Source organism: Pieris brassicae, chromosome 4, assembly GCF_905147105.1.
Source record: "Pieris brassicae chromosome 4, ilPieBrab1.1, whole genome shotgun sequence".
NCBI classification, from domain to species: domain Eukaryota; kingdom Metazoa; phylum Arthropoda; class Insecta; order Lepidoptera; family Pieridae; genus Pieris; species Pieris brassicae.
This window is the reverse complement of record NC_059668.1, coordinates 5,401,541-5,425,338: the sequence shown is the minus strand read 5'-3', so window position 1 is coordinate 5,425,338 and position 23,798 is coordinate 5,401,541. Positions and strand designations below refer to the sequence as shown.

At 32.4% G+C, this 23,798-nt stretch overlaps 1 protein-coding gene and 2 non-coding genes across 4 annotated transcripts in view; 2 read left to right on the top strand and 1 right to left on the bottom strand.

The window, feature by feature from the left end:
- Positions 1-186: 186 nt before the first annotated feature.
- Positions 187-23,798, top strand: part of LOC123707948 (prominin-like protein) — a 39,036-nt gene continuing 15,424 nt past the window's right edge. For both annotated transcript variants that reach the window (XM_045658285.1, XM_045658284.1), the window contains exon 1: positions 187-755. In XM_045658285.1, coding sequence (XP_045514241.1) covers positions 503-755 — 253 coding nt within the window. In that variant the 5' untranslated portion in view covers positions 187-502. The remainder of the gene's footprint in view (positions 756-23,798) is intronic.
- On the top strand, positions 21,095-21,166 carry Trnae-uuc. The gene has a single exon. It is a non-coding gene; the product is annotated as a tRNA-Glu (tRNA).
- Positions 23,001-23,072, bottom strand: Trnap-agg. Its single transcript has one exon. It is a non-coding gene; the product is annotated as a tRNA-Pro (tRNA).

Here is a 23,798-nt window from a genome sequence, read left to right as displayed (position 1 = left end):
GACGTTTTAATTTATTAAATATCGGATAACATATAAACAACCAAACGCTCTATAGAATTTTATGGTTCTACATCTGTGTCAACCATATATACTCTGTTGATAAAAGTATTTTTATTCTATGTTTAGTAGTAGTCTGTGCTCTCTCCCGGCACAACTGGCAACTGACAAAATAAATCAGATGCAGTTTCTCGCCGTTCGTATCGGGTGTATATTTCTCTATTGTGTCTAAATTTTGTTATAAATAGGTTTATTGCTAAATATGTAAATCTTAACATAAATCGTGGTTGGTACAAACTAAACACTTTTTCTCTTAAGTGCCTATTTAAAACTCGTTTCCGTACACCATTTTCAGACGTGTTTATCGAGTATCGACCCGATCTCTGTTTTTATTTATAGTACGGGTATATTTGTCTGTTTGTTTTGCAAACAAATAGTTTATCCCGCGAATTAAGGAGAGTGCAGTGATAATGTTGCTTTGAAGGAGTGGTTGCGCCGGTTAAAAATGTGGCGTGTTGTAGTTTTTTGTGCGTTGGTGGGGTCTACTGTGGGGCAGTCCTGGGTGACAAATATTACTGATAATCTTCGAGATGGCTTGTCTCGGGTTCTGGAGTCGTCCGTGGTTAACTACTCAACGCCTGTTATCAACGTCAGCTATGGAGCCAGGGTGGAATTCGACATGCGCGCTATGGGACATCTTTATAATTCAAGCCACACCATTATAGACATCATCGCGAATAAACAAGCATATCCAGAAGGTATGATTCCTTTCTATTATTTCAAGACAGTTACAGACAAACAGAAATCTGAACATCCCTTTGTCCTACACTTATCCCACATAAAGAGTGTAAAATTACTACAAAAAATAAAATACATTTATTCATAATATTTTAAGTATGACTAAAAGAAATATGTATTAGTAAATCTAGAAAAGACGGAACAAAGAAAGTTTCATTTAAATACTGTCTAGTCTTACAATATAAACTCCTACATCCTACTCCTACAAAAATTGTTTGTAATTCATCCCTTTTCGAACCAATACATATTAAAAATACATAGTCTAGAGTCAGTAGAGAGGACAATCAACTCAATAATTTACTCAAAATGTATACTGGAATAAATAAAAAATCTTTACACATTATATATCAAAAGTTGATTATTAGAAGTTGAATATATACATATACATATTTTCTATAATTTCGTAGTATAATTGTTCACTACCCAAAGATGACACAAAGCTTTGCTTTGTAAAAATAGGAAATTTGATCCCCCATCATCATATCTCAATTATATCATATATTTTATGACTCTTATCTATAGTGAATCATTTTATAATTTTCTGTTAGGCAATCTTAAGTATACAAGAATATTAAGTTATTCATAACAGTGGACTATATATCATTACATCCAGGAATAGGTTATCAAATTGTCACTGCTATCAGCTACTATTAAATAATAGTTTACTTCTAATATCAGGCTTTGGTTATCATAACATATAAAAGAACAGACACTTACAAAGTACAAAACAAATAATTTGTCTTAATGTTTTCATCATCTTAATCATAATGAACATTTGAAGTTGATGCTAATGACTAACTAGACATTTTAATGTCTGGACTATCATAATTATGTTCGTTGCTAAAGTTTGATAACTTAGTTGACTCACCCTGAAATTGTAGGATTGTTGTCCGACTTTGTAGTAAACAACAATAATTCCCTTTGTTATTAGAAATATAATTATGTGCTATAGTTGCGTGGTCGCAACCACAGTGCGTTCGCGCATCCGTAGGCCTTAGCGGTCGCGGCCGTCGACCTTGCGAGTAACGCCTTGCATGCTAACAGCAAGGCAATTGCAACCATATTCCGCTTACTTTTCTGTAGCCCTAATGCAAATGATTTTATTTATAAAATGATAATAAACAAAAATAACAAAAACGACTATATTACAAAGACGTTACGAAAAAAACGGTACTCTGTTAATTATTTTTTATTTTGGCGTTTCACAATAAGGTCTGTAGACAAAAATGCTGCAGTCTGTAATTGAATATCTTCGGTACGCGGGTGATACCCCGCGGAGTTTTTTTAATTATTTGTGTTAATTATTCGCTACGATCCAGAGCAGCTTGTTATAAAACTTCCAAATGAATGCTTTTACTACAAAAGCAATGCCCCAAATATGCAACAAAGCCGTGCATATTAAAATCAGAATGTACGGATATTGTCCCAGTTTTTCTATAGTCTCTTGTATTTCATATAAGGTCGAGATATGCACATTTCAACTTGTGAAATAGAATTTATGTACATACATTATCCTTAAAAATGTGAATTTCTTAATTGATCAACTTTGACTCTCAAATCGTGTAACTTTGTAAGCCTGCTAGTTAGTATTCTTTAATTCTCAACAACGCTTGTCAACTATCGTGTATTTTTGTATGTTTTTATTCAGTTTATAACATATAATATATCATAAGTTTTTCCGCTTGACATTTATCTCACCTCTGGCATATGAAGATTCTATTAACAACTCTTACCCACGTTGATTTATTTTTATAACCATTAAGTAGAGAAAACTTGCGCATTATAAAATATTTACATTGAATCAATAAATTAAATTACTTCTCTACATTACGAATCTACAACAAAAGTTTGTTATGCCTAGCTTTGATCTTGACCTCGCTGTAGTTATTTGAAATGGAAAAAAGCTCTATTGTTCTCCAGTTTGAAATTTTTAAAATGTAAATCCGGGATTCAGGGCCAGACCTATTAGAGTAAATGAAAAACTCTTTTCACTTCACTTTTAAAGCGTGTTAGGGCACGCAGCTTTGGTTGTCGGTGTAAAATGTTAGTAAGCTGCAATGAAAGTAATTTTGGTAATGGAATCTTCATAGTAGAAAATAAAGCAAACTAAATAATTTTATATTGTAAGTTATATTTCTCAAACAAGTTGATTTTTCTCGTGAATCAATGATTCTTTGTTACATTTCTCAGTATTGTTTCGCGCCGAGTTAGTATATTGAAACATTTACCGTTTTCAATAACAGTAAACGGATACATGTTCTACGTAAAACGTATATGATATTAACTTACGTATATTATTACGTATGATTAGTTAATCATCCACACACCACTAAAACTTCTAATCGTTTAATAATATTAAGTAAGACAAACTTTTAATGCGTTTGAACTGGTACGTTTTGTACATATTATAGTTCAAATATATCTTGATTTTTATATGTTTATGGTATTTTGGTTTAGTTTAGGCCTCTACGCAACAAGAAATCAAACAGGGTCGTAATGCCTTCTAAGGCGGCAAGTCTTTAGAGTTTGAAGTGGATTAGTACGGCAAAATTATTCAATTTACCCTTACTGCAGCGATAGGAAATAAGAGGGAAATAGACATCCTACGATGTTTTCTCGTCCTTTAGTCTTAGAGAGCTACACTGTGACCAACTACCAAGACTTCCCAGTTAGTTAGTTCAATAGTAAGAAAATAATGCCGGCCAAGTGTGTTTTATAAAAGTTATCTCTAATCGTTTAGATGTTGCAAGTGTTCATTGAAGCGGTAATGGTAGTCTCAATTGTTAATTTAGGCCGCGTTTATTGTCGGCTAACTCGGTTTCGACATAGATACTATTCAATCGTTATACGTCACGTACGTAGGGTGCGTTGACACGTAAGTGGTATAATTATGGTCATTACGTAATTGTCATTGAATTTCCAATATTTATTATTACTTTTAAGCTGGTAATGTTACTGAAGCCTGCATCAATCGCCTGCCGCATTCAATTTCAATGTCCAAATAAAAAAGTTGACTTTTTCAATTTACTTTTTATTCACAAATTACTATTGTTATATGAAATTAATTATTACAGCTTATGAAAAGATATAGTAAAGATATAATAATTTCATAAAAAAATATCTCACTCGTGGTCAAAGTAAAATATAATATCGTAATGAGAACGGTGACAACACAATGCAGCAATTGTTATCCGGATGAAAGTAACTTGAAAATAGGGCAATATATTTATCTTACATCATTTTAAATTTTTGCTGTTAATATTAGGGCCTTACATATGAAATTGGCGTATTTCGTATTGGCCACTTTAATCACGATGTTCTCCTCTTTGGTAAGGAATTCCAAATTCAATCATCAATCGCTCCACGCCACTGCTACTTCACGACAACGCTAGACCACACACTGCACAACAGACGGCTACCAAATTAGAAGAGCTTCAATTGGAATGTCTAAGACATCCTCCGTACTCCCCGGACCTTGCTCCAACAGATTACCATTTTTTTCGAAATTTGGACAACTTCTTGCAAGGGAAAAAATTTAACTCTGATGGGGCAGTCCAAATCGCCTTCACAGACTTTATTGATCCCCGTCCGACTGGTTTTTTTTAGTAAAGGAATCAATGAACTACCTATGAGATGGCAAAAGTGCATAGAAAACAATGGTTCATACTTTGATTAATTAAATATATTATATTTAAAAATATTCGACTTGTTGTTCCTCCCATACAAAACGCCAATTTCATATGTAAGGACCTAATATAATATTTTAAATTATTACAGTATGTTGATTACCTAGAAAACTTTGTTATTAACAGTATTCCTTAATTTGTTATTAACTATTATGGTGATTAATGACTTATTAGCAATTGCTAATTTATATACAGTTATTAAGAAAATTACTTAAATTATGAATGGCCGATGTCTGCACTATTTATATTCCAGTCCTTTTAGGCGTCATAGGTTTTTTGTGTTTGTACTAAGTATGCTTTCCGACTTTTTTTTCTGGTTACTATACACTATAGGCACAGGAGGCTGATCACTTACTTGTCTATTAGATTGACAAACGATAATGAAACAGATACAGAAGTTAGAGACCCAGACCTAAAAAGTTTGTTGCGCCAGTGATTTATTTATATTTATGTTATAGTCACTATAACTTATGTACCCATAAAATATCAATAAAACATACAATAAAGTGTGTTCTTCCCTTTGGATAGTAGTTGAACTAACATTAATTAGATTTAATTTGTACCATATTATTAGCAACAAAAATTAACGTATGCAAAATGTTTACAATATCGTATACACGCAAGGACGTTCAATGTTTCCGGGTAAGAACAAAAATACACACAGATAAAATATTTGAATGATAGTACTAACTGAATCTGATTTCATTTGTTTTGTTGTCTATAATTACCTACGTAAGACGTATTAACATAAAATATCTACACGAATATTATTTCCTATATCAGGTTGGTTTCAATACAAAGTTATGGTTATTATAAGTAAAGTTGTAGCTATACCAAGCTAAAAGGGGTTTAGAATGTAAAATAATATAGTGAAACGATCGGATAACATAAATTATAAAGGGGTTTATTAAGTTATAAGACTTATTCATGTCCATACTTCTAACCTGTTTTTCGTATAGGAAGCAGTTCTAAAAATAGTTCAAACGAAAAAGAAGTCTTAGAATACGATCTTTAGATTAGTATACAGACAAAGTTCAATTAGTCGCTTGATTAGCTTCAATTGCATTGTTGCGTACGAGTGTGTATTAATATGCAAATGGGTATCAATTGCAATGTAATGAAAGTAGAAATCTTTTGCTTTAACATGCCTTAATATTTTATAACCCCTAGGTGGGCAGAGGGTGTCCACATTGAGCCTCTATCGCGTTCGGTTTTGAGAGGTTGTTTCGTATTTTCTCGCGCAAAAACCTTTTCGGCTTTGCCTGATCTGGCATGTACGGCGTCAGGTTTGTTCGGGACGGCCACGCTTCCGCTTTCCTTGCGGGTTCTAATCAAGCGCCAACATTTGTTTTAACATAATCAAAGAAATAATGTTTACAGGATCCATATAACTTTCATTAATCGTAGGGTTCGATACAGTTTGATTAACTAAAACATCACTATTTATTTATTTTATATGTATATTTAGGTTAGTAGTAATACCGACGGACCGGCATTGTTGGCTTCAGTGTGCGACTCACCCTCGAGGTCCTAGGTTTGATGCCCAGCCGTGCACCAAATGACTTTCTATCGCTCGTACGGTGTAGGAAAACATCGTGTGGAAGACCGGCGTGTTTCAACTTCAAAAATTCATGACATTTGTCAGACACAGAAGGCCGATAACCTAGTTGTCTATAAAAAAATATCGAAGAAACTGTATTTGTGGTAGCAACGCCTCTGTATTATTATTAGTAATCCGGATTCGCGTCGAAACAAATATACCAAGTTTCATTAAAATAATTCTAGCATACGTGGCGGTATTTATCCAATATTCATACTGAATATGCTTCGTAAGTTGTCGCTCCTTGGTGCGGAAGATTTATTTTTCATAGAAAGATTATCACGCCTGAATTATCTAATCTGTTTGTTATTTGAAGGATAACGGGGTTTACTAACAGATTACGGTATTATATTATGAAAATGGAAATACCATTAAATACACGGTATTACTCATACTTTTGTATTGTCTTTGGTTAAGCTATATAGCTTTTACATATTGAAAGAAAACAATTTTTTAACCGGATTAAAGCTATTTGTATTATTATAAACTTATTATTATTTTACATAAATTTAATTTTTTCCGACGTTTCGCTTGCTTTACAGCGTCCGTGGTCACGGTGACTGTAATTCTAAGTTTATAATAATATAAATAGCTCTAATCCGGTTAAAAAATTGTTTTCTTTCATACTTTTGTACTTTAATCTGTTCAGAACATAACTAAGGTATTCTAAAGATTGCTAAATCATAAAAAGATAAATATTTATATTCAAATAAATAAAAGTTAGACTAAACTAATAGATATAGAAATTTTATATCTGTAGAAATTAATGATAAGCCTTGAAGATTACTCTTCTTTTCAACCTACAATTAAAGCTGAAGTTTTGTATGCGACAGCTTAGTTTGCTGAGCAGTTTTGATTTATATTTATTTTAATTATACGTGGAAAGGAACAAGATCTTTTTAGCTTCTATCAATAGAATTAATGTCGTGGCCCAGTGGTAGATTAACAGCACTGTATGATTTGATTAGTGATAATTACTCATGTCATTTGCAAGTTAAATGCTGACGTGGCTTGGCCATATGGTATTTCTTAGCTATCTAACGGTTGGCAAGTTAAGCAATTAATATTATGATATTTAATGTATGACGTATCATAACGTTGATTGATGTAGGCGAAAGGTGTCAAGGTCACTCACCGATTACGAATCATTCTGTACATAATCAAAAGAGTTTTGGTCTACGATGGTAAAAAAACGTTTAATCATCATTAAAATAAAGCTAACATACATTATATAAACAATTACGTGACATATCTAATTAGAACTATCAATTTAACTGAAGTTTGATTCATAATTATTTTATTGACAAAGCTCATTCGTTTCAGTTGTAAAGTTAAGGCAAACATGCTTCAATTTATTTATTTTATCGACGGGTGATGAACTGTTTGTTTAGTTAGGTTGTGTTCTAAATATAACAAGAATTTAAAAAAAGTTTGGTTTGTGGAACCGATGCATCTATATAGGTAGGAAATGATAACATGATGTGAACTTGAAATGATAATTTTAAATGTAGAACATGACATGTACCTTACATTAATATTAGAACGTGTTTGAGACTACTAATTAACTAGAAGATATTTGTTGAAAGTAGCGGTAGGTCTCGTATAAAAGAGCTAGGATAAATCTTTGTTCGTAGATTTATATTAGGGCATATTAAACGGTATGAAGACTCAAGAATTTTATATATATATACGAGAAGAATTTCCTTATTTGCACAAATATTCGTGATTTTTTCTAAGACATATTACTTCACATATTAACTGCACGAATTCGGGCCTAAAATCTTAAATTACACACTCACTTCTATAATCTTATTATAAACCCTTACAAAAACTGAGTGTCAGTAAAACAAGGAGCGTAGGTAATTAGTTAAGTTAAGTTAAGGTCTGTGCAACTTCAATTACAGATTATACAAATTAACTTTTTATCCAGTTTTCAATAGTTACTCTGGGAACAGCGAGAAATGAAATCTGTAGCCTTAATTCGACGCAAAGGCTCGAATCTAGGTCATGCTGTTGTGTGCCACATTTTAAAGTATGCTTTGATAGGTTTTTGCATAACAAGTTGCCATATACTATTATCAGATTTCATGATCCGATATTTGTTCTACGACGTTAATCAAACTCACTAAAGAGTTTAGTTATTACCCCTTTTTTAGTGTCAGGCAAATGTGTTGGCCATTTAGGCATTTGGACTTTCATCACTACTCAAAATCTGGACAAGTATATGTGTATGTTCAGAAGTAAAATTATTAATAGCAAATTTTCTTTAGCACGATCCCGCCATCGAGGCAATATAGATTTAATTATATTCATATGTCGACAACCCATAAGATTGAACGAGAAAACGCTAGTAATAAATCACCCTTTTCTTGTCTTGTGAAAATGTTTAACTTATTGCTATTTGTGAAAGTATGATTCATCGTTTTGACTCTATTATGTGTCAACTGCCCGGTTGCTGCAAAGGAGCTGCTACTTAGTACCTTTCATCGTGGGTGTTTGACCCGAAAACATTTAATGACATTTTCGGTTTCTTACGAAAATAGAATCTATATGCATCTGAATACGATCTAAAATAAATAAAGCTTATGAAACACGGTTTGTTTTAAGAAATAAGCCTTTATGATCCTATCTTAAGGTTCACTCATATCCCTTTGTGATGGATTCGAAACTTTCAAAGGAAATTGACCTTTAGTATAATATATTAAGGAGTTGTTATTCTTAGTTACATCTTCGAACAAGTCGGTGTTGAAAACTAGGCGACGCATCCGTCCGTTAAACCATTAAATCGACTTCTATCAGTTAATTGAAGATTTCCTTAATGCTCGCTCCGTTATAATAGTATTAAACGATAAGATAACGGTAATCGGCATATATCCTTATACGAACCGCTTTCTTTAATAATTCTAAGATTCAGAGTTTAGACTTAGTGCTATGTATGACTCCGATATGTCGAAAATGTGCTAAATTTTAAAAAAAGTTAAAGAATATATTGATGTAATAACACAATGCGTGACTCTGTTTGAATTACGATCCAATATGCTAAACTAATATGTTGTCACTATGTTAAAATATTTTTAAAGACGACTTTTACCGTTATCAATTTCATCAGGACTTTTCTTTCAATATATCTCTGACTTGACTACTTCATGCTTACTACTAAACGAACATACATACACATGTAATGACTATGACTTATTTAGTTTAATGATGTAAACAATTTTAGTATTCAATACGAGATCTTTACCTTTTTAAGAGTTACTCGGAAGGTCTAGTCATATACGAAGATGACATGGCTTAAAAATGCTCTTCATTATACATAGTCTTTCTGAAAAATAATACAAATAGACTTAGAATTACTTATTGTATTAACCCATAGCCGGTTAAAGAATGTGTAGTAAAAATTATTTAACTAAACATTAAATTTCTTCACCTACCACTACTAGTTGGTAATTAATAACCGTGGCAATCGTTGGCTCTACTACCTTTACTTATTTGTGGTTTAGTTATTTTTTGGACCATATTGCAAACAACAAGATCTTTCATCCCAAGTCACTTAAAATTGTGTACACAATGAAATCTTCGTTTGCATTGTATGTAAATATGTTATAATTCATTTCTCTTAGCGACAGGAATTATTATGGTGTAAAAGTGTGCAAAGAACAATGCATGGCAACAGTCCTACCGCACTTCACATGTTACGTCCTGGCCACGTGTTGTGCCCGTTGCAACGTCAACATCTGGTCAAATAAACTGAGAGTTTGTTGTATCTCGTGTTTACACATCACACAGTTACTTTTATAAAGAAGTTGTTAAACGGAATGAAAAATATTATCTATGAACGGAGGCGAAAATTAACAATGTATAGATATATCATCGTCTGTGATTATTGACATCCTTAACAAAATTGTATGCCTTGTCAAAAATCTTATTATGTTTTTTTTATTATAATAATACACACAGCTCCACTATACATACACTATTTAATTATTAGTATGACAAAAATAACACGCATCAAAGCGGTAGTTTAATATGCCTCTTAGAAGCGAAAAGATTATTGTAAAATAGTATGGACTATATTGAAAATGCTTCAAATTTTTAAAACGTTTAAACATGCGTTAGCTCAAGAATTGAGCTTCAGATCGTTTAACTACAAGCACATTGTTTACTTTGAGACTTTATGATGAAAATTCTAGACGCCACAAAATATAAAAATAGTTTAACGTGGTAACAAAAGATCTTCAGCATCCAGACAGGGGAATTCATTTGGAGTGCTAATAAGTTTCTGACGAAGACGACCTAATTGCGTTATATAATTTTAATGAGGTAATTATTGTAATGTTATGATTTTTAATTACCATTTCGTATGGTAGAAATCGATACTAATTTATTTTAATTATTATTCAGTACAATCATTCTATTGAGACCATATGATGTGATAATACATTAAATATAGTTTGGTTAATGTCCTTATCGTCTTTCCTTTCCGATAAATTTTAATGTGTGCTGTCCTACTTATTAAAGGCCCACAGTGTGTTGAATTATAATATTTATCTGGATTTCATCAATATGAAAACACGCATTTTCCTGATGGACGGATTAAGCACTAATTAAGTGTAATATAATTATAGTATTATATAATATTTGATTTCATTTAAAACTTTGCTATATATTATTAGTATGCAATGTATAGGAGTTAAATAATTATTGATTTATTAATCCTTAAATGGAATAGTAAATAAAGGGGAATTTTCACTCTATTTTCTCGATTTATACGAGGGTCGCATGATCGTGATGTAGATAGCACTGTGACGTTCTGCATAGTTTACTGATAAGATATCAGTGTGATGTAGTCAAACACAGATGCGACGACGTCACGAAGGCCGCCTACCCCCCTCGCCGGTTACACTCGCACTGATAACAATGACTGCTATCGTTCTATGTTAGCCTAGTAGTTTTTCAGGAGAATCATAGAGGAGAATGTTTTTCAGAATGAAAACCATTTTCCTCTACGTCATTATACTTTGGCAATAAAGTAACTTGTATAGACAGTACATACAACACACCTACTTGTCGATATATATAACTTCATACATTTCATGTTGAAGACTATTTGGTATTCTTCAAACACACTGGTATACTTGTCGATAACACTCACTGGAACTTTGCCAGCTTTGCTATTAAAACGAGTCGGAAAAACTTTCAGTTGGGTTGCACTGAGCTTATTAAGTTAGATAACATAAGATAAGCTATCATATCTACTTCTCGCTATTTTTATCAATGTTTTCACGTATGAAGATCACGGTTGTACAATATTCTTGTGTTGTATAATAAATACATACAGGTTCTAGCCTAAAAGTATATTAAGAAATAATGCCTTATATTGCTTGCGTCGTATGATAGCAACCCTTTAGCCAAATAGAATGGCATCAGTGAAAAGCCCACAATTTAGAACCCTGGGAATATTGCCAATCCTGCTAGTTCTAGATGGACAATTGGTGATACGGCCCTGGCATCTGGGTCGCACCTGCATTGCGGCTCTCGCGACCTGCAACGACCTCTATACTTTCCCAGATTCTAAATTTGTGCTGCTTTCAACTGCAATAATAACTTATTTACGTGTTTGTCAAATTCAAGGTCTTTTCAGTCGGTATTTTAATTGAAAAAGAAAATACATCTTTTTTACCGAGTAAAAAAGCGATTTATAAATGCAAATATGAGCTTAATTTTGTTAAAATTGCATATTAATTACATCGTAAACCTGCTTAAATTATTTTAAAAAATGCTCTTGCTGAGTGATTTACAAAGATTATATTATCAACTGGTATCATGGTATGTGGTATTATTACAATAGTAATGTGAAATTCTCTACTCATAAACCGTCTGGCAGACTCCTATATGTTTTCTTAAAGTTGTGTAAACATGCGTTCCATGCATTACAATGGATTAATAATGTGGACTAACGATGAATTGTCATTCATTCTCCTAATTAGCCCGTTAAATTATTTCTCAGTTGAAACTTTAGGTTATAGTCACTTGGCTCAATGAGTACGTGTTAGACGTTTATTTGCGTATGAGGAGGGAGCTCGGCGCGGAGGTCGAATCAATTGCAACTAAATATCTCAGTTTGTATGATCAGCAAATTTATTTTTTAAGTTTGAATCCGTGTGGATCAAACTTAAAAAATAAATTTGCTGATCACAAGCATTTATGTTATTGTACAAGTTCCTTATTTTCCACCCAGTTGTATCATTTATGCAATGTTATATACAAAGAGTAACTACTACATTTACTTAATAAATACAATGTTCTCTAGTTACCACCTCCCAGTTGCCAGTTACCACCCACATACTCTACATTTGTTTAACGCGGCAGACTTGCTCTGTATGTTATCGCAGCCTTATTCAGCTATACTATATAAATCTCATAGATCAACATGATCATGTCGACGGTACAGGGCTCAATAGTGCAAAATAAATTGCTAGGGGAATATTGCCTACAGGAAAACGTGTTACACATGACTCACCACATGCTCGACGAACAGTTAGTTGAGGCTGATTGACTTTTTCAACGGGTATCGCACAGTGTTCATGGCATTGCCCTCAACCGGTTGAGATAATAATGGGACGCCCTGTGCATTTTATAAGCACTTATATCTAAATGAGGCATTTAATTAGACATACATTGATAAGTCATGTTATTAATGCGTGGCATTTCCCGAATTCCATTATCCTTGTGGATAGACTTCCTTCCTTGTTGAAGAATTAAATTTTAATAAGTACATTTTTTTCAATATGATTTGAAGTACTGGGTGTAAATTAACACTGCTAAGAAAATAGACGTTGAATTGATAATCTCTTCGGTTTTTTTTTTATCGGTTAGAAAGGGACTTTACATTTCCGCTGTCTTTATCATATTAAGACGTGATAAAATCTATGTTTACTAATAAATAACATTATGTTATCAGCTATCGTGTTGACAAAGTATATGGCTATAAGTGAAATTTTTATCAGCTGACATCACAATAAATCGTTATCATTAATTATCTTTCGAATTTTATCTATAACTGAAATAGCAGTGATAAAGATGTACATTGTAGGTAAATAGTAAAGATATTTACATTAATTATTTATTTACGTCACATAAATGGGTGATAGTTTTAGGCCTTTTTGCATAGACCATGCATGGGTTTTGTCATTTCAGCCTTACTTATTGTTGAGAAAGCACTCGCATCTCTGTTCTGCGCAGTCAACTGGTCAGAATTACGTCTGAGGAGTAATGTTATCTTGTGCTAACGATCGAGTTTTAACTTACAGTAACATTATATGAGTAATCGCTATCAATTGCATTGTTATGGTATCTTTATTTAGTACCTACTCATCTTATACTAAGTCTTGAAGTGGTGCCCAACGTACAATAAAAGCAAAATGGAAGGGGATTTAAAAGGTGGATATACTAGATTAAGGACACAGCAGGAGGCACATGGCAGAGAGTAGCATGGTGCCGACGGAAATGGAGGAGGCCTTTGCCAAGAGGGGAAACTGGAATGACACCAAGGCATAAACAGTTTTAGATAGATAAAAAAAAAAATGTGTTTCAATGTGCCTAGTCTTACGTAAAAGGCTTTTCTCATAAATCCCAAAATATATAATTATTTATGAGAAAAAACGTCATTCCAGCAACACATTCCTTTAAGATTTTTTATTCGTTCTTCTTTAAGCAACACATGTTTGGAGCCAAAAAAGATGTTTACAGCTATTTTACTTACAAGACGGTTTAAAATAAAAGCTAATTTTTGTTAATAATTGTATTCATTTACTGACTTCATCAATACATAGGTAATTTAATCAAAATCGATTCGTTTCTAGATCAAATATGAATAGATACGGTTAAATTAGGTAAAACTTATAAACGTATAATAATTAAGGGAAAAGAATAACGTTCCTCACAACAACACCAATTATGCAAAAATCCTAGTTTGTATCGCGCAGCCCGGACGCAAAACGTCCACTAATTAAGCCTTGTCTTGTTTAAGCTATTAAGTGGAATGTGAAGAATATCCATAGCGCTAAAAAACCTACATAATTAGCACACCCCAAATACACACCTTCACTTCCATACCCTCACTTTCACACCGTCACACAAATTTATTTAATATTTTTTATTGATTTTTACGTAGCATTACGAACTGACGAGAACAAGTTGAAATAGATGATTTTATCTCAACAACATTATCGTCACAAGGCAGCCATTACAAGCCATTAATTGGAACAGTTACTTCAGAGAATTTTAAGCTTTGAAGCTAAGCTGTGTATGTACAGTTGAGTCTAGATGGCCAAGTATTGAGGTTAATAACGCGACAACGTCAATTATGTTTATACACATTTGTTACTACTGGCTGTTGCCTGCGATTAATCGCCTTTGTGAATAGTTAGCAACTATGAGTAGTTAATTTCCGATTTATAGATATAGGGTAGAGCGAATGGTAGAAACTTGTGCTAAATCTAGAACAAAAACTATTAGCAAGGATTTCTTATAGTCACGTTAAATAAGTGTGACTAAAAATTTTTGCGTACGCAACGGTTATCAGAAGCTTAAATATAAATTCGTGTGCAAATAAAAGGCCCTTTTATCGATGTATTGTATTATATGTATTCACTTTACTATTGTATTCCTTATAAATAATCTTTTTGGGCACGATTCTATAATAAAACAAATAATTAGAAGGATAATTAAATATTTCCATTTGGAGTTTCCGTATTTTATCCTATGCCCTTATGCGTTTATTATATCAGAAATGTATGTAATAATTCTGAGATGACGCAGCTTTCAAATATGTAAAACTAAATGTTTTGAGGTCTTGTGAGTCATTCCGATGGTTTCGTATGCGGACTTAAAAATTTATCGTATTGAAACTTGAATATATATATTCTGTTGTACCTTCTTTATATATGTAACAATATACAAACAACTTAATAGTGCTATGTAAATTACATAATTATTAAAATGGCAATGTGTGTCTCTTTTTATTACAACTTGATAGTATGAAACAAACGAGTATTTAAAGCGTAAACTTGTTAACGGACTAAGTTCCAACTTAACTCTAACCCTTCCTTGTTTTTTGATATAATTAATCTCATATTTACCTATTTTACATGTGGGGTATTTCACGTGTGTCTACCAAAATTTGTGAGTCAGTGACCGGTGTTGTAAGGCCCAGTTGCGAACAGATGGCCGATCACTTTGATCGCATTGCGTTGTTCTAAATGTTTTCACATCAGCTGTTAACCTATTAAGCCCCATCGTCAATCAGAAATGTCACTAAAGTAGGGCGGTCAAGTATGTATTTTGTATTATAATGTTTTTATATGCCTAATATAATGAAGCTGAATAGTAAAATTGAAGGAACAATCGCGCTTTGTACTACTTATTTTATTCAATCCACATGTAAGTGATGCTCAATTGTTTAATGACGACTAAATTAATTTGAATGAACAATGGTTTGATGCAATTCAAATTTTAACTTTTTTTAAATTAATATAATCTCTAAGCAATGATGACGATAATGAAACGGTTTAAATAAGCTAAGCTGTTTAAAGTTTATCTAAGAAAAAAAAAATATTTTATCATTTTAATATTAAAGAAGGTTTGATCAATTAACACTTTAGTGCTGCGGTGATAGAGAGGTATATACTAAGGTGCGTCATTGTTTTATTGGAAAAATCTATGGCTTCTGGAAAGTTAACATTTAACATGGACACAGTGAAAGTGAAACTGCACAACACCTGATTGACCGACCAGAATGATTGGAAAGTTGGGTCGGTGCTACTGGCCCTAATGATAAACTTGACAATACCTTGGTACTTTTCTAGTCTTAATTTGGCAGTATATAATACTTCTATTTTATAATCTTCTTTTAATTACTAATATAATAAAGTTAAGTTCGTGATCAGTTATATTTGATCTACTGAATTGGAAATTCTTTTAGATTATATTTTAGTGAATAATGAAAAGACTATTTCGTGGTAGTTGGATTTCCAAAGTAGAAAAAAAAAAGTTAGCAATAGAATATGTCTAACTTTTATAGTTTGTAAAAACAAGTCAAACTTCACGGAATTTATCGAGTTTTTTCCCAATATCTAGATGATTGATATCTAGAGAAACTTTTAAAGGTTTACGGGTTGCTAATGCGAAGCCGGGGTGAGTCGGTAATGTATATAAAAACTCTTTTGAAAGATATAAACAAATGGTCACCTAAGGAAATTTACGTTCTAAGATAAATTTGAGTTAGTGAAATTTAATAATAAAATTGTCTAACGTCTGTATACTTATGAAATTAATTTAATATGAGTGAAGAGAATTCTGACAATTTTCTAATAAATTTTTTATGAGTTCTTTAAAACAGATTTACACGACTAAACATTAAGAAGCGGCCGACTATATGGACAAATCTTTTTTTATTAAATAAAGTGTAAATGTAAAAACCAAATAACGAGTGTGACCTCCAAACCTCCTTGTGCCAAACTCACAGCTTGAATCCTTCTGGGCATGCTTTTAATAACGTTTTGAGGAAAACGTTCCGACTCATCTGCAATGACTCTTGTTAGCTCCCTGATGTTTTGTGGAGCAGGTTACTTTGTTCTTACTTGTCTATCAGACATGCTCAATTGGATTTAGGTTAGAACTTCGAGCTTGTCAAAACGCCGGGACCCAACTTCTTACGTCGCCAGGACGGTGTGGGCGAGCATCGTCGTCCATAAACATGAAATTTTAGGATCACTTTTGGTTTTATTGCAGAAGTGTTACACATAAATAAATGTGTATTGTAAAATGTGGGAGTCTACAATTACACATGATGTCGATACTAACTATGGATATTTATAAAAATCCCGATGTCTAGAGCAAACCTATATTTTTCTCTTTCTCACTTGTTTATCTGCTTATTGAAGAAGTTCCTTCCTTATGTTGGACATTTCCAATTTTCTTGTTTTATCTATATACTTCGTTGGCTGGGTCTGTCTTAGGTATGAAATGAATTTTTTTTCTACTAGCTTTTACCTTCGTGGTTAAGATCCATTTCGCGTGTAAAGAAAAATTTATAATTGCGTCTTTTTATGATTATGGCATAATTTGTTATTAACTTCTTTATTCATGTGTTTGATTTCAATGCATTAAGTAAAGATGTTTCGTTCTTAGGACGCTTTTATAAACGATCACTGATAACTTTTATGTTTTTGAACGACTTAAATCGCAATGAAGTTATATAAACCATGCGTTAAGAAAGTATATCTAATAGGCTTCACGTTTAAGATTTTACTGTTATTGTTATGAAAACCTTATTTTCACCGAGGGCTTCACTTTACCTCTTACCCTTAATCCTACCGAGTATTGTTGAATACTTAACCTGGATAGCACAATTTGTGCCATGAGACTAGGTCAGCTTTCTTAGTCATAGATAACTAGAGAAACATAAAAGCACAAATGCATTAAAACATTGCTAGTATGCCGTACATTTTATAGTAATTGTTGAAGAATTGTTTTGACAATTCGTGTGAAATGAAAAGTTATTCAAGTGTCTCATGGACACCGCTTTACCACAGTTGTTATGACAACCCCTTATCCCGATATCGAAGCGCGTAGGTATCTGTTTGTGACAACTGATGATGTAAGAATGCAAAACTTCAATTCTTTGTGCGTTGTTGATATGAAAGTTACAGTTAGCTTATGTACCTACAGTTCACCTACCGCAGAGTTCTAATTTCAGTAGGTCGCCTTTGATTAACGTTAAACCACTAGGCCTTAATTATATTTTATTAAGTTTCATTAACGAACCCTCTTTGAATTCGGGGCAGAGACCAGACCAGAAATAATTCTTAATTCAAATTAACATATTAAAGGTATTTTTAAGATTCGATTTTGATTAAAATTTATGTTTGAATGGAAATAGATCTAAATCGCGCAAAAGGTGGAAATCTGTCTGAAACGTGTTCATGTCAATATTTGACCTTGATCTGTTACAAACGAATTACAATTCACGCCACGTGCTAACTATATCGCAAACCGCACCTAAAAATAACCGATTATTCGACTTAAAAATTTGAAAAAAATATTACACATAATAAGATGAAAAAGTGCACTAGCCAGCCAGTGTAGTGTACACTGGGAATCTTAATATAGGGGATACTAGAATTCCCTGAATCTTCGGCAGTTACTATGTTCCATTTCATATACTTATGATAACAGATAAAGTAATAAATTCTATATACTCTTAATATAGTTTTAGTACACAAGAAGTATAGTTGCAGTTCGAGCATAAGACAGGTTTGAAGATGTTGCTTAAGATTTTTAGTAAATGTATGGAGTTATGAAGTGGTTAAAGATGTAAGAGATTTGGGAGAAGCAAGTCTGTATACGAAATCAGCTAAATTCGATGTAGGTCAACCGGGATTTTTGAATAACGTAAAATTACATTGAGTTTTATGAAAAGCGTATATTTCGAAAGTCAAAAGAAAATATGAAAGCCCAGAAAATATGAAGAGTCAGGTACCCCTGAAGTGGTTCATCTGCCTAAGTGATGTCGCCGACTTCCCTTTGTTTGATACAGCTGAGGTGAAATGAACAAGACAAACAGTTGGCAACTATGATGATAATTTCTCTCCAGCTTACGATGTTTCTTAGTAATCATTTGTAAAATTGGGCAATGTGTTGATAATAAATTACTTATTATTGTTGTCTTTTGTTGATATAGCTTTTTACATACATTAAGAAAACAATTTTTAAACGGATTGAAGCTATGTATTATTATAAAAACTTATAATTTTCCGACATTTCGCGTGCTTTATAGCGTGCGTGGTCACGGTGACTGAAGACAAAAAAAAATGTATTTATATTTAATTAATTTAATAATAATACATAGCTTCAATCCGTTTAAAAAGTGTTTTCTTAATAAATTACTGTCTTATTTGTCATTTCTATTTTATTATAGATGCCTTACTAAGATGGCATTATGTTTGTTCTATACCAGGCCTACGCCCAGGTGGGCAATTTGATTGTTAAGGGGGGTAATGCGAAAATGGACTCGACGTTTTTCATTATATTTTGTAAATTAACTTACTGTTTCTTGGTTTCTATCGATTTCCTCCTTTCGTTTAAGGTTCTTAAATGAACTATTCAATTTTTTTATTTAACATTATGTACGAAACTTGGAGGGCACATAAGTTTTAGAAAGGCTAAGAGGGGCGTGATACAAACAAAATTGGGAAACATTGATCTATACGGTTTATAAAAACAAAAACTTTACTGTTAATGATTCACAATTATATCAATATTAGATAAAAATAATTGCCATTAATTCCACGTAAGTACTGATTACTTATCGCCTTGAAATTCATATGAAAATAATATAATTGTTTATCAGTATCAGTTCTTTATGTTTTACTTTCATTATTTTTCATAAAACTCACAACCGTTTTGATACGTATTTTGTAAAGTAAATAGTATGGAATCAAAGTGGTATTATTGTTACTATTATTTATTAGACTGTTTATGCTTGAACATACATAACAAATACACTACAATTAAAATGAATGTGTTAAAAACTTTTGTTACTTCACTTATAATGTTCTATTAAATACTGTTTCCGGTGAGTTCTTAGAGTGATAATACGGTGATATTAGAAATTAGTTATATCGATGACTAAGTTGAACATGGAGTAGGTGGCCTTCACCGGGGTACTAGATGCCTTTCACTGTTGAGGACACAATTTAACTGCAATCAGGAACAAATATTTTGCATTATCTCCGAAAGTAAATGGTTCCTTAAATATTTATTTATTACACAATTTGAAGATTGTATTTAAAAAATATATAATAATAATTCCTTGGTGTGCCCTTTTTGACAAAGGACTCCCTGATGCCATTTCTGTCTGCACTATGACACTCTTTGCAATGTGCTATTTTCTTAATCTGGTCTATACGCTTTCTAAATCTTCTTTACCTATTCCCTTTATTGTACCTTGGGATCAATTTAAATCTTTGTTGTTCCACTTTTCTCTTCTTATCATGTGCCCTGCCCTTTTCCACTTAAGTTTTTTTCCATTGTGACATCTGCTACCTTAGTTATTCTTAAATTATGTATGTTCACAAATCAAACACAGATTTTCTTATTATTGATTTTTGTTGGAAGGCTGATAACTATAATATTACTATAGAAGTGTACTATAGACGAAGTATCTGAACTGTGCTATAGAAGTATGACGTGTAGTCCCGATCCCGAGGTCCCCAACCTTCCATCGCGTATAGAAAATATTCAGCAAGATAACTATATACTGCTTCTTGGATTACGATCGTTTCTATTTAAATACGTTTTTTTATAAACATAATCTCAGTTTTTTTGTGTTTCTAGTTAATTATATATTCTAAGTTATATTGTAGTATTACAAAACTAACACAACTTTACCAAAATTCCATATGACCTCATTCGTGTACCTTTAAGGCATTCATGCATATGGCTTAATAACTGATTTAGTGCATTAGTCATGCGAAAACCAGTTAACTTGATTCAAAGATTGCCCGTTATTTACGCTTCAATGCATGCAATTTGTTGTTGCATTGACATTTTGAAACATACGTTTATTGTTGCAATATAGTTGAAATACTTGCTTTCAAGTGATATTGTATAAAATACATTCAAAATAAACTAAAATTATCACAATACTTCAATGTTAAAATTTATGATTGAAGATAATGTTTTGTATGTAGCTAGTTATATAGTATCCTAGCTCAGACAGGACGCAGGCTATCGATCCAATGCAACGCTCACAAAGGGCTGCTGTTGCCCCCTTTCTCCCCCCACAACCTCTTCAGCCCCCTTCACACGCCCGCTTTACTCCTACCAAACGCGACGCATATAGCAACAGGCTGCAACAGCGCGACCTATCACTAAATACAAGAATCAATATGATTCTATTTTGATTTACTTGCAGAGTGTTGTCGAATATTATGTTCTAACATATATCTCCCGTATGGTCTAGTGGCTAGGATACCTGGCTTTCACCCAGGAGGCTCGGGTTCGATTCCCGGTACGGGAAATTTTTTTATTTTTTATTTAATTTAATTTAAAAATTACAGTTATACATATAACATATAAGTAATATTTTTATATGATATGTTGTTTAAAATTAGAGTTATATGTTATGTGTATGTTTAAATTTGCATTATTAAAACATAAACCTAACTTATTCATAATTTAAATTTTGCGAGTTCAAAAGGACAAGGGTTTGTTGACCTCAGGGATGGAGGACTCCTCAAGTCAGGCATTTGTTGAGGACGTGCGGGGTCGAACCTTTAGAATTATTGTGTTATGTAAAATATAAGTATCGCTTCTGACGCATATACTTTACTATTTTTTCATTCGATTAATTCTTTTTAGGTTTATTTGAATACCATGCCCTAATATAAACAATATAAATGAACTGTACCAGTTTGAATATTGTCTAGTTAGCCTCGCCTTGCTCTGATTTCGTTAATAAACAATAATAAATCGATTTCCGTAATGGTCGCGTGCCACAACTTTAGCATACATTTCGCGGTTTTGATTTTATTTGATTGTAATGGTTAACATGTATTAGTTTTCCAATATGTAGTTTTAGTTATATAGGGCAAAATTATACTCGAAAATTTAAATTTAAGTTTCGATGAATTGCGTTACAGAGAAACCAGTATCTCAAAGCAACCTAATGAATGAAATTTATCATTATGATAAAACTGCCTTGGCCGCAATGTAAGCATATAAAACTAAATAAATTAAAATAATTAACTAAATTTAGAACTAAACTATGACCTAGTCTAGAATTAGTCTACTATTTACAACTTTTACACCAAAACTTACTCATGACTGTCTGATACCACTGTACTTAATTTAATCAAACTCTTTGATTGGTGGGTTGGATAGTTAAAATGATGATAACCTGTTTTCTAGTACGAAATGTTATTAGTAAAGTGACAGCTATGATCCCATGTACTACTAAGTGACTATTGCACTTCCATTTATATCAAATGAAACACAGATATAATTCAGCTTTCTACGTACGATTGATTTATTTCCGGTTGTTAATTATTCTAGAAAACACGACCTCGAGAAAACTAGATATTACTTTATAAACAAGAAACAGTCCTTTTATATGTAGCTGTTTTTCAAAGTCAGAAGTTCTAAATTTCTATGGCGTTCACAGTCAAAGAGTTGACAGCTGAAGGAACAATGGAAGAACAAAAGATGCGTAGAACTTTGTAATATCTAGCTGTATTACTTTGAAGACTTACAAGCGCAAGTGGAACTTACATTCATAAAATATCCATTTTACCAAATTATGTTAGACTTAAATTAACTATTAGTCGGAAGTTAGGCTAGATGTTCCATGTCTTAGTAAAGAGACACATGTGTTCATTTTGATAAATTACAAAAGAATTAGTCATTTTTTAACAATTATTTTTTATAGCTAAAAACAAATACGTAAAACTATCCAACTTAAAAAAGTGTATTGCAATATCAAAACAATGCATTTTTTACGCACTTTGTTCCCAAGATCAATTGACGTGTGATTATTTAACTGGCCGTATTTTGTAACTCACTGTTACCAGGATAGCATAACAATGGTGGTTGTTAGAAACGGCACCGTTGCGGCACGGCCAAGGTGAATCACGCGAGTGGAGCAGTGATTAGAGTTATGATAATAACACTTGTATAATGGCTATTATTAAGTATATCACGAACGTTGACATTGCGAGAAATGTGCAGTAGAGTGAGAATTTCAAAGCATTGTGGGTCCACTTGTATACTATACCGTTATGTTAAAGTATGATAAGTTTGAAGTTTATATTTTATGAAAATATATTATATGACAAAAAAGAAAAAGAATATTGTGCGGGCTCGTCCGGGATTTGAACCCGGGACCTCTCGCACCCTAAGCGAAAATCATACCCCTAGACCAACGAGCCGCTTAGCAGGGGCATCAAATTTCGCTTATTAACCTACATCAGTCGCTAATATACACTATATGATATCAATGATTTATTGAAACATTATATAAGAACAAAATCTCATATTTACAAAATACGATCAATAGATACACATTCATATTTTGCGTATCTCTAATCAAACACATTACATTTCTGTATGTTCTAACTAATGTTGACTTTTAAATTGGAGGAAAGGGACTTTCCCAAATGCCCAAGGAATTACTTTTCAAATAATTCATTTCATTAAAAATGGCCAGCCAGATAAATAAAAACACGGATTAAATTCAAACTAATTTATAGCATGGAATGGTTTATAACATGGACGAAATGAATAAACATATGAATTTATAAAATAACACTAGGTATCAATAATACATTTTGTTTAGATGAACTTAGATTAATAAATGAGCGTAATTGGTCCGATGTGCTCAATATCAAGACACTATCAAACTAAGGCTTCCTTGCTATTATATTAAGAACGACTTTTCTTTACCAGTCGATTTGTTTGGTAGTTTATTGAATACGTAAGCGAAATAATTATTTTACGTGAATATCAGTCTGGAACTGTTTGGGCTAAGATTAAGAGTTTTAAAAAAGAATTAGACTAAGAAATAGAGGAATATTTTTTTATCTTTATGATTTAAAAAAAAATAGTAATTTATACATAACTTGATACGTTTCACATTCTGGAATAAGGGTCCATAG